The following is a 12,885-nucleotide window of genomic DNA, read 5'->3' as shown; positions in this document are numbered from 1 at the left end:
GGCAATCAGTCAATTGCGCGTCAGTGATGGTCTAGGGTCCATTCGTATCGTTTATTCGATAAGCCAGTAAAAACCGTAGACTTCTCTAAATGCATTTTTAATATCACAATTACATTCCGAATTGCTAGCCACGATATAAGGGCTACAATTAAAAATAAAATAATAAAAACTTACTCGGTGAAATAAAATATGTGGTGGATGTACATACAAAATATTCTTCAATTATACGAATATACTTTTAAAGAAAATTATAATTAAATACTGTATAGCTTTGCAAAGAAACGTACATAAAAATACAAAATGTTCTTTACTTTTAAAATCTTAAAACAATGCACTTAGTCAAATAGCTCCCTACGAATGACTAATGGATGGAATCGAAGTTGTGCATACACGCAGACTGCCAAATCCCCAGGATGCCGATACAGGTCAATGTCAAATACCTCTTTTGTCGCATCATTAGTAGACTATACTGTATTTCAAAGGACGCGACAGGGTTCTTGTAAATTTTAAACGTTTCTCACCATAGCTGTTAAAATCTAAATATGTTAAACGTAATAGTCATTTCTTTTCTAACTAATTCGTTTTAGGACCAGGTGTTGTCCACGGAAATTTCCAAAATTTACAACTTTTCGGTCACTCTCGTTGAACTGGAAAAATTTCTCTCTTTAGTACATCTAATACAGTATTTCGAAGAGATCAGTCCCCACTGTACTCGACTAGATATTGATCCAGTTAGGCTTTTGTTTAAGTAAAATTTCGGTTCTTTCGTCAGGGTTTTGTTTATGTCCCCAATTCCCTAATCGCTTAATTATTTAACTACTTCTTAAGTAGAAATAAGTCGAAACCGGTTACTTTGTACTCGGATATTTGTAGTCTTGGGAAAAAGTGGAAAGACAAATTTTTATGACAAACAGATACATAAATCGTAAATTTAAGGAAAATAAATTCTAGAGCTTTTTCTGTACCTGGTGCATCTCTCTCATTCATTAAATTTAGTTGTAAATGATGCTACCAAAGTAACATTTAATTTTTTAACATTATACAAGAATTGTACACGTTTTCTTTCTACATCCCCTTAAAGATGGGATATACGAAATTGTAATATCACTGGTTTAACATTGAAATCCGTGAGTAATACAAATCGGAGAGCGGAATAAATATATCAAATATTTTAATGGATTTTTTTAACTCTTGTCAACTATACAGAACTATCGTAAAAACATACAGGTAAATTCTTATCGTTTGGGTTAAGTTATAAATCTATTCGTTATTCACGTAATCGGCCAAATATCTAGCAGGCGGGTGGCTAACAGCCCGGAACCGGTCCCGAATAGAATTGGAAGCGTTATATGTGTAGCATCAACCCTTGATGCTACACATCTTGAAAAATTTATGTGAGTTGCCTATTTGTATTCCCGGAAACCCCAGAGCACTAGGAAGAGGCCTTGACCATCTTGGCGATCGGGTCTTGCATATACTCGCATTCCTAAATACTGTTGCCTTCGTATAGCGCCAGTAAATATTTGTGAAGATAACATCCTTATTAATATTAGAGAACCCTTAATTATTCGTGAACTACGAGTAGTATGTTCGTAAAAGATTTAAACTTTACTCGATTAAACGGAATGCAGTTTTCTTCTAAAGGGGGACCATCTGGTGGGACGTATACCCCTTTAATTAATATATGCCCTGTGTTATACACGTGAATAAAACAGAGCAAAAGCCACGTGCCCAGCCCGTTGCTGAGACCGAACCCATGACGAATCACAATTTTCGGTTGTCTTAGCATACTCGAACACGTGTTCAACTTACAGTTTTGTTTTAAAAGTTTTCTTCCCCGCAGGGGATATTTCCCTACATGAGACGTGACGTGTGACATGTGATGTGAAAGAATTAGTAAACATAGACAGACCACAATGAAAAGAGGCGCCCTGAACCAGTAATAGAAGCTACTGTGAATTCTATTGAATGGAAAGAACAGAGTGAAACGAATTTGCTGTTATTAACAAAGTAAGAATAAAGCAAACATTGAATACTAGAAATAGTGTTTATTACCTAGTGTTTAAATTACCTTCTCGCTAAATGCTTTTCCATTAATGAACATATCTGAGAGCAATATAAAATGTCATATAATGTTGATAGAATTCAATTTTTTTACACTAATTATCTACATTTTAAGTCGTAAATATTAAAATTAATAAACTTTTCTTCTTCTTTATAGGAAATTTCAAAATGTCAGATAATTCAAAAACACAATCAGCGACAATAGATCTCGTCGCCAATCACAAAATTGCCGGAAATCATGTATGAAATATTTAAATATCTGGGAGATTGACTGTCGTCGAGTGTTTGTCGAATGGAAAAATATCATTGATAACATCATGTATAAAAAAAAAAATTAACAAGTCACTTGGCAGGCTCGTTACCAAGTGACTTTTTCTAGCTGTCATCGCTAGCATATGTGTTAATCCTTAAGTTTTGGACACGTGCGTATAAGTAATCTTATATATTATCTAATTACGCTATGTTATTTCAAACAGAAGTTCGAATTTCCTTACTAAAATCGACATTTTTCAATCTTTCGGGATGTGCAACGTTATATGGTGTTAACAGATAAATTTGAATGCATTTGGCATGTTATAAAAACTTCTACTCTTTCTAAATGGTCACATTACTGTATCCCAATTGTTTGAAAGACTCGACTGAACATTCTTTACGTAAGTATCTCAGGTATTCTTACTACAATAATGAGTTTATATTTTCAAGGCATTTGACTCCGAAACTAGACGAATCTATTTCTTAACTCCCCAAAAGAATGACTTGTGAAGGATGTTTCTGAAAAAATGCTTTTATGTTTAAAAAATGTTAATTTAAATAATTTTATTTTGATTAATTAGAACTTTCGTAGGTGTTTTTAACACAGGTAAATATTACGAGTATTTTATTTTATTCTATGGTATAATATGATAGTTTTTTCTTGTTTGAGAGCTCAAGGAACTCCCCATTATACTTGATGACCCCTGGGAGTCCCCGGTCCACAATTTGAAAAAAAAGCTAGTGTTGTGCAAAGTTACTGTTAGTCTTTTGTATTGTAATACTGATAACAGTAAATGTACTTAATGGTAATTGAGAAATTATATCTATAATACAGTAAAACCTCGATTTAAATGATAAAATTTCCTGACCGTACGTGAAAATAAACACTCTGTCAATTATAAAATACTTTTTATATGTAATTAAATACAATTGTGAGAATTCGGACTCCCGTGTAAATTTTCACACGTCGGTAATTTTTATTTTTATCATTATTTCTCTTTTTTCCCCCTCATTGAAGTAAAGGCTAGACCAGTGTTTCTCGACCTCTAACGAATCGTCGTCCCCTTCAATAAAACCGTTACGTAGTATCGCCCCTTCACTACAAAATTGCAATGCCGAGGTCCGAGACTAACGCCAAATTCGTACTGCATCGAATAGAATAGTGACTAGTATAATGTTATTAGTTTAATTATTGTAGGATATAACGAATAAAATATCTAATTATTCTTAATATAATATTTTACTATATCGCCCAGAAAATTGTTTTTCGCCTCCAATTATAAATTGTTACTAATCGCCCCCTCAACATGAAAAAACGCCCACATGGGGGCGATGTCGCCCCCGTTGAGAAACACTGGGCTAGACCTTTGACCCGTCAGTGTACTGCGTCACTTGGAAAGGTGACCTTAGAAACGTCTTGGAAGCGATAATATCTCCTCACAGCAGGTGCTTATTCAGTTCCACTTTCGATACAACATACAAATAAGTAGCCAATTAGCAAGAACAAACACCGGTTACGTGATAGAGGGGAGCAAAGAAGGGTCAAATATAAGGGTAGACCGTACGATGAGAAACCATATCAAAGTACCGACAATGGCCGGTTATCACCAAAGTGATGATTGTTTTATTGTCGGCTGTTTGGTCGGTGCAGCGACAGTGATTTTGCCGATGTTTTGACTCTAGCTGCTAGAAGACATTAAGAAGATGACAGCTTTCTCACGTACGAAATCAAAGGAACCGTTCGATTAACGTAAACATTAGCCGTAAAGGCGATTGCCTCAGATGTTTCCCGATAATTCCCACGTTGAGCCGTCTATAAAAAGGGGTTGCACTTGTACCTCCGGGCGGACAGCCGGCGTACACCCATATCGGACATAGCCGAGCGAACATTAAGAGACACCAGACCCATACCGCCATCCAGGGGAAACCACGATTAGGAACCGCCGATCCAAGAGCGTTTTACCAACCTCCCATACATCGTGAGTTAATCACTTAACCCAATTTCGATACTCTCTTTTTCATTCCTCGTTACTCTCATGGTCATAGTGTGAGATTCGACAATATTATGTCGCTAGATTTAGATCTTAGGTAGTTAGGTAGAATCGTATTAAACGAATAATTGTAACCTTTTTGATTTGTATTTGTTTTCATAAGTTAATTCATTAAATATTATATTATTATATTGTATATATAATTCTGAATTATCTTTGAGTTCAATCGGTACCTTGTCACGATCTCATTACCCCTCACCACTCATATTTTTGCCCTCCTATAAAGCCATACCTGACCGAGCCGCCGGTAAGCGGGGAGAAGCCTGACGCTCTACCCCCTGGATTCTCACACAATTAAAGTGTATTTTCCAAAAACTGTTTCTTTATTTAATTCAATTTAGATCGTATAGGCTACTTATTTATTACTGTCTCAGAACTGCTGCGAGTACAGTATCTACATAACTAATAATGCTTTGCCAAACTCTTATTTCGTGAAATATTTAGCCTGTTAGTTTTTACTCTTCATTTAATCTTATGATAAGAAAATCTAATCTTAAATGAAGTGTTCTTATTTCGTTAGTAATAAAGCATGCTTTAAAATTCAATTATTCTTCATTAACTTCAAAGATAGAGCTTATTTACATAATGTAGAAAGGGCTGCTGATGAAGTTTTTTAAAATAAAATATCATAACAGATGGCTCTACACGCAATTTTAAATGGTTTTGCCGGAAAAGTTATGCAACTCTTTAGTTATGTAAAAGGGAAGAAATATTCAAGTAACTTTATTGAATAATGTCGTTAAAATTTTATTCTTGTAAATTAATTAGGAAAAAATTAAAGAATTAATAATTACTAATTTAAATATGACCAAGTCATTGTAGTTTATTTGTAATCAGTTTCATTTTTATCTGTTCAAAGAGGTTCGAATAGCTGTATATAGGAGTGTCGTGCCTGTGCTCATGTATAGTAACGAAACTTGAGTCGCATTATTGTATGTGAGATGAGGTATTTTGAGTAGAGTGTGTGGCTTAACAAGGAAAAGAATGTGGTTGAAAAGGTGGGAAAATGACCCTATGATAGTTCGATCATGAATGAAAGAACTGTTAAAGAGAAGATATGGGAAAGGTGGATCTGAATGAAGCAAAGGAAGTGTGTATGGACAAGAAAGTTGCTGATTAAATAGTTTGTAATATTGTAATCTCCTTTTGCCTGCTGTTCACCCTTTTTGGATTATAAGCATGAGGAAAGCATGTACATACTGTACATGCTTTCCTCATGCTTATAATCCAAAAAGGGTCCACAGCATGTACAGTATGTACAGTACATGCTTTCTTTTTATCGTAACCAACAGGAAATGCTTTAATTATTTCATGACATTTAAATGAAGTTTCATGCAATATAAATTTAATTTTTTATAATGTCATTTTGAATTACAATTGCAGTTATCTCATATCTTATAGGCGTTGTTATAATATTCTTCCTTCCTTCGTGTTACAATAATCCAATTAGCTCTGATAAATTGCTTCAAGTAGTAAATACTTATCGATTTTTATCCCCAAGTAAATACTTTAATAATTTTATTAAAATTAAAGAAATATTCAATAAACAAATTTATTAACACTTGACTAAAATTAATCACAGATCGGTATTGTTAATTCGTTTTATTACGATGTTTTTTTAACTCCACCAAACAAAAACAATTTCTGCAAGGAAATCTTTATCCCACCATTCCTTCGTTTTGCAATCAAAATGGTAATTTTCACTGGGAATGATTGTGTAATGAAAAGGATAGTATTTATGCTCGATACAACTGACAAGAGGAAAAGAATGTTTTAAAGCTACACTTATTACAGACATCATAGTCAAGCAGGCTCTGTGATTGATATACATCAAACATCTCTCCTGAACAATTGTGGGTTTCAAGCATTTAAGTCGCTCGAATCTTTTCATGAGGGTTTTGTAACCACATTTTTTCTTTTCGATATAAACAGAAAAAGAATTTACTCTCTCCCCTTGAAATCCAACGATATAATACGCTTCTCTTCTAATTGTGTAAATATCGTTAAAGTGATCGCTCTTATTAAAGAAATGGCTTCCAAGTTCCCTGTAACAGATGACACAATGCCATTCAAATGTCGTCATTTCGGTGAATTTCTTCGTATAATGATTTAAATTCTGTTTGGATAATAATTCATTTTTTCTATACGGAAAGTGAAAAACATCGAAACCGGGAATCTTTGGAAAGATTACTAATTGTATTTCAATTTCATCTTCTTCTAACAGAATTATACCTGAACCAAATGAAATATTTTTATGATTAAATTCATATTTTCATCATTTTGGAATTTGAATATACTTACTCTGTCTGGTGAGATCCCACACTATACGACCTTCAATTGGTTCTTTTAAACAATAGGGACAACGTGAACATTTAGGGGTCGGATGGTTTTCCAAAACAAACCAAATACATTGAAAACGTTCTGTTAATTGCAAATAACGTTGCATATTCTGAGGATAAAACAATGTCGATTCTATTAAGGAAACCGGAATTTTCTGTTAAAATAAAATAACATAATTGAAAAGAATTTTATAATTTTAAATAATTAAAATAGTTGAAAATTAAGTGATATGGTGTGCAAGAAAGAAAAAAAAATTTTATTATTACCCTAATAACTATTGTTACTTTCTGATACATGATGTCTTCAACGATAGCTTTCCACGTGGTACACACTCGACGGCAGTCAAATAATTCTGTATCTGTCAGATATTTAAATATGTTACGCATTATATCTGGCAATATTGTATTCCCCCTAATTAGAAATTTCTTTCTTAACGGTGATTCTCCGTTTGAATCTTCTGGTATTCTTGAATCTTCTGGTATTCTTGAATCTTCTGGCATTCTTAAATTTTCTGTAAAGGAGAAGAATTTATGAATTCTAATATTTCTCTTAAAATATAAGTTGTAAGCAGTGTGTAAGCAGCTGTTTCAAAACTCTTCATTCCGTATCATTTATATCAGTATTGCCCTTGTCACTAGAGTCACTCAATATTGTCATTAAACTCAATAGAGTCATCAATTTTTCTTCTGATCTGAGAGGATCAGAAGAAAAATTAAGCATTCCATATATATATAAAGTTCAGACAAATGTTCTAGAATGTCCTAATACGTCTAGAACAAAGGTTCTTAAACTTGTTTGTTCCATGCACCCCTTTTCCAGTCAGGTGAAGATCGCGGTTCTTCTTCTCGGAATAATGTCTTTAAATGCATAAAATAAAATTACAAAATATACCAGTCATATGGAAATACAGTTATTAAAATTTAAAAAAAAAACATATAATATAGTATGATATAGTGCTTCTTTCTTAACACCATAATTAACAATACATTTTAAATATATTAAGATTTATTTTTACCATTCCAAGCTTACTGACTCCTGGTTAAGAATCCGTTTTAGATAAAACCCTACATAATTTCTGACGTAGAATCGAATCTGCTCTGAAAAATGAGGGTTTCCATTTGAATTTACAAATTTGCCCTCCCCCCGCTACACCCCAAGGGCGGACGGGGTCTAAATTTTGCTAGGATGAACTGACCCCTTCAAAATACTGAGGGCTTGTTTCAAACGTTTCTCGAGATATTTCACAGTCTCAAGAACATTTCGATAATAACAGAAAAAATAAAATGTTGAAAAAAGAAATTTTAAATTTTGAAACACTTCGATCATATCAATCATACGAGGACGGTTTCGTTCCCCGGAGTTCGATTGTGGATTCGCGCCTGACCAGAGATAGGCTGGCCACGTGGAGTTTTCCGGGTTTTTTCCACGTCTGTAACGCCTGAATCCAGTTGCCCTTAAAAAATAGGCAGATCGCCCAAGTGTTGCGTTGTCATAATTTAACAAACAAACAATCATATGAGTCTTTATTAGCATATCTCTGAAGTCAGATAATTCGGGATGATCTTTATTTTCTATGTCTACGAAACCTCAACGTTTCATCCGTCGGTACAGTTTATTTCCATCGATCTCTCGCTGCTTCTCATTGCCTACTACAGCAGAGTATTTTGGACCTTATTTGATCGTTGATCATCTTATCTTCTCGAGTTTCTTCGATGTCTTTCACGGGGTAAACGACTATTCCGTTCTCTTCTAAGCATTTTCTAATAACATTCTCGAAGGCTATTTTCTCATCCGGCGTTATAGTGTCACTCTTTGTTATGACGGGAAAAAAGATGATGATTTTTTCCATCTCTTCATGCATTTAATATCCAGAGGAGTCAGCCAGTGACCAGGAGAAACGAAGTAGACGCAGCAGTGAGCTCTTGTATCCGTTACGGTCTTCTTACGAGCTACACATTCTTCTTCCAAATACTTTTCATATTGCTCGTGTATATTTATTATATTTTAGAATAGGGAGCCAACAGTTTTCGTTGTTAATTTGATGGCCGGATGTGTCTGTAACTGTAAGATTAAACCGAGAAACGTTTGAATCAAACCGAACTCTCTTCTTCTCCAGATGGCTAATGCATTTAATTTCTGTTCTTTTTCGTAAACCTCACTTCTTTGCAATTCTCGTGTATGCGTGTCTGTTGACGTCTATTTCGTTTAATACTTCTGAATCAGGTAATAATTAAATCGTTTTTTCAAGATACAAACTTTAAAAAGAGAGTTAAGCAGAGTACACTAGCCTAAGGCTAATTTTCCAACTAGAAGAATATTAAATTCATCATCCCTCTTCAGACATTTCTTCAAAATTTACTCTCGAAGAGTGTCCAGAGCCGGCCCTACCATAGGGCGAACGGAGCGTCCGCAGTAGGCGCAAAGTCCAAGGGGGCGCCTCAGTGGTAAAGAAAATTAAAGGGTATAAATTAGAGGCAACCAAGGGGGGGAGCCATAATAGGATCTCGCTCCATCCTAAAACTTGCCTCGGGCCAGCACTGCGTGTCCATACCTTTTTCTGTCTGAAGACACTTTTCTGTCTTCAAATAACTCCCCTGAGTCCTTTCGGTTGATATTTCCCACATAATTTCTATGGAATTCTGTCACCAAATTCGAAAATAGTGCTGAGCCAAATTCACATGGGTTCGATGGCGCCAATTCTGTATTTGTTCGACTGCCAATCTTTCCCACAATATTAATTTCAATAAATTATTTTGCGACAATTTATTTCTTAATAAGTAAAATATAATTTATTTTAAAAATTCACAAATGACTTATGTAACTTCCCTGGCTTTGGTGAAATTTTATTTAAAAAATAGCTTTAATTAATCGTAATAAATTATATTAAATTTTGTGCGGGGCCTCTGTTATAAAAAAAAATTTTTTTGTATTTTTAGTTATTATAAAATGGCAAAAAGTTTGAATTTGAAGGTAGAGATGTAAATTAATTAAAACACCTGATCACTCGCTGAGAGATTTATTCTTTAAACAAACGTTTTCAATCCAATCAATGGATCATCGTCAGGTTAATTAGAACATTTCAAAAAATAGAACAATAAGTTCAAAATACAAAAATACAAATATTAACCGATAACCAATAGGCTATTAACAGCAAAATAACGTTTTTAAATAATAAAATTAGTACAAATGCTGCTAATACTAAAAATAAAATAAAATAGTCAAATATAACAAGCAAATTGTGTATACAAAATATTAATACTTCTAACTTAATAGACAAATTGGTAATAGGGGAGACCGGGGCAACTTCGGCATGCGGGGCAAGTTTGTCAAACGCTTTTTTTTAAAAACAAATTAAAAGGAGACTTTGGTTATAGGTTAGTATTTCGCGGCACCCTTGTGGCGTTCTTGAGGCACCCTAAGGTGCCGCGGCACCCGCTTTGAGAACCACTGAGTTAATGTAGTCTCATTGTCACGTGCAGTACAGAAACTAGTTGAGACGTGTTCGCATACCTTGAATACAACACTTTTGTACTGTACATCAAAACAAAAGCCAGAAATTGCTTAAATGCATCTGATGGCTTACGCGTGGCTCTTTCAAAAAAAAAAAAAAGCATCGTTTTAATAGAATNCCATCCCGACCCTCAAAATTGAGCTTTTTGCCATTTTATAATAGTTAAAGATATCATATTTTATTTAAAAACTTTTTATAATAGATGGCGCCACCAAAATTTTGAATTTTGCCGGCAAAGTTCAGCAATTTATTGTTGGTATATTTAATTTAAAAATTGTGGTGTTTTGCAGGAATCTAATTAAATTCATGTGTCGCATAGGGGGACCTCTTTACTTTGTAGAAAGTTTCTTTTTCGAAGAAACTTTCCTACACTAGATGGATGGCAGAGAAGGTCGGTTAATTCCTTATATGTGTTTGTGGTGTTTCTCCGCGTCCTTAACATGGTCCTTTATCTGGTAAATTAGTAGTACGTCAACTCGAAACCACCGTCCTTCCCGCTTTCACCAGCAAATTCACCTGTATACCAGATTTATTGACGATATTTTTATAATTTGTCGGGATAAATCCGTCATTCTGGATTTCTTACAGACGATCAACTACGACCCCGACCTTTTCGGCCTAAAACTCCCTCTTGAACAGGGCAACGCCCCCCTCAGTTCATTTCCTGGACCTCCGGATCACCAACAAACTGGGACGCCTGTCTACTCAGGTCTACAGGAAACCCATCCACCTCCCTACCTTTATCCCACGATCCTTTCACTTTCAAAATGGCAGCTTTCATAGCTTTAATACGAAGATCATTTTCCTATTCATCCAGCAAACAGGAGAGAGAGAAAGAGCTTCGTACTTTCACCTAATACGCCACACAGCATGACTATTCCCCGCACACTATTAGGGGATTAATCCGCAATCTTTCCGACACCGCTTCCATCCAGCTAAATAAACTCTTTCCAGAAGAAACTAAGTTCAAGACCATCACCTACAACAAGTCCCTTGCCACACTTTACAAAGAAATTAAATGGGGAAACAACTGTCGTTTGTCATTCCGCAGAAGTCTAGCTATGGCGTCTCTCCTCCACAACATCACAAACTGTCTCAACAAGTACCACTTGCCAGGCATCTACAGTATCCCCATCATTGACCATCGTTAGAACCCCATTTACAATACATAGATGCTACGTCTCGCCCGTTACATATCCGTTTAAAAGAACATCAAAAAAGGTTTAACCAACATGGCTGCCTATGCATCCAGGTAGATTTCCACGATACGCACCTCTTACATAACGAATCCAAACCATATGTCCATAATCATCTTGAACAAGAGGAAATTTACAAGACCATCCGCCATAACTCAGCAATAAACTATCGCGACGTTGACTCATCTACTGCCTTGGAAGTCTTTCTACGAAATATGAACGCCCTCAACTCCTCTCTTCTTACGTCATACACCCCCTTCCCCCTATACACGTGTTCGGCAATCCCCAGTGTTTTTCTCAGTAGTTTGTTGCCTGAAGATGCCCGTTTAACACGGGCGAAAACGTTCGCTTAGTTTATAATTTTGTCGCTGGTTTGTTAGGTTTTTCCAGTGTTTATTATCTAGTTTTAACCAGTTGTTAACTAGAGATTCTCTGTGCAAAAATATTGCTTTGCTTAGATATATTATATTTGTGATTCTTCTTTTTGCAAGGGTAACAAGAGAAGTTCCCTGCAAAATGCAAGTTGCGTCTTGTCTGTGTTGTAAACTGCAAATGTATGCTAAAGTTTGTCCAATAATAGTAGTATGCGCCTTCATAATTTAGCAGAACACCAGTTAAAAACCATTGGTCTAGATCAGTGATTCTCAAACTTTTTCGATCCACCGCCCCCTTTGTTCCATAAAGTTATACCCAACTCCCCCTAACCCATTTTCTCTTCTCTTCCTACTTTAGAACGTTCTTTCCTCTCTCTCTCTTTCTCTCTATCTACGTCTATCATTCGAAGTTCACTCGAAATATACTAGAAACAAAGGAATTCTGCCACGTCACACTTGTTAACTACACCTGGGGAGATATACCATTTAGGTGATTTAGAGCAAGAAAATTTTTGAAGTGAAAGTTAAGTTGAATGTTTTAGACACGGAGTGACCAACTTGTTTCTTTCTGCATTAAAAATTAGTCGCAATCTACCTATCAGATTTGCCATATTTTACAAATTCAAACCTTTTTTACTAATTGGGGTAAAGAACAGATAGAAATGTAGTTCAATATGAAATAGTATTAATAATATTTATTAAGTGAAACAATTTAAAATATATATATTTATTAATGAGAAATCTGTTTTCTTGTCTATTAGCAAGGGTTCATATTAGATTGTATATGTAGAGAAGGATAATCTCAACCCACCGGTGGCCAGATAAAGATCGAGAGTGTAGTGAAATAATGGGGGTCGTGTGTATCTCCAGTAGAGTCGAACTTAGGACAATTTTACTCGTTGTTAGTATTCACAATTTTTTTTTTTTTTTTTTTTTTATGTAAACCCATCCCGACCCTCAAAATTGAGCTTTTTGCCATTTTATAATAGTTAAAGATATCATATTTTATTTAAAAACTTTTTATAATAGATGGCGCCACCAAAATTTTGAATTTTGCCGGCAAAGTTCAGCAATTTATTGTTGGTATATTTAATTTA

The 12,885-nt window shown here is 34.9% G+C and overlaps 1 protein-coding gene and 1 pseudogene across 1 annotated transcript; both read right to left on the bottom strand.

The window, feature by feature from the left end:
- Positions 1-5,779: 5,779 nt before the first annotated feature.
- LOC111616370 lies at positions 5,780-7,854 on the bottom strand. Its single transcript, XM_023357781.1, has 4 exons — positions 7,723-7,854; positions 6,974-7,218; positions 6,669-6,861; positions 5,780-6,599 (listed from the first exon to the last, which is right to left on the bottom strand). Exons 2-4 carry the CDS (start codon positions 7,205-7,207, stop codon positions 5,986-5,988), a joined length of 1,041 nt encoding a protein of 346 aa, XP_023213549.1. The 5' UTR covers positions 7,208-7,218; positions 7,723-7,854; the 3' UTR covers positions 5,780-5,985.
- On the bottom strand, positions 7,305-10,999 carry LOC111616368 (annotated as a pseudogene).
- Between the last annotated feature and the right edge of the window lie 1,886 nt (positions 11,000-12,885).

This window comes from Centruroides sculpturatus, unplaced genomic scaffold, assembly GCF_000671375.1.
Source record: "Centruroides sculpturatus isolate CEXI.00-Female unplaced genomic scaffold, Cexi_2.0 scaffold3060, whole genome shotgun sequence".
Taxonomy (NCBI): domain Eukaryota; kingdom Metazoa; phylum Arthropoda; class Arachnida; order Scorpiones; family Buthidae; genus Centruroides; species Centruroides sculpturatus.
This window is presented reverse-complemented; position numbering and strand designations above follow the sequence as displayed.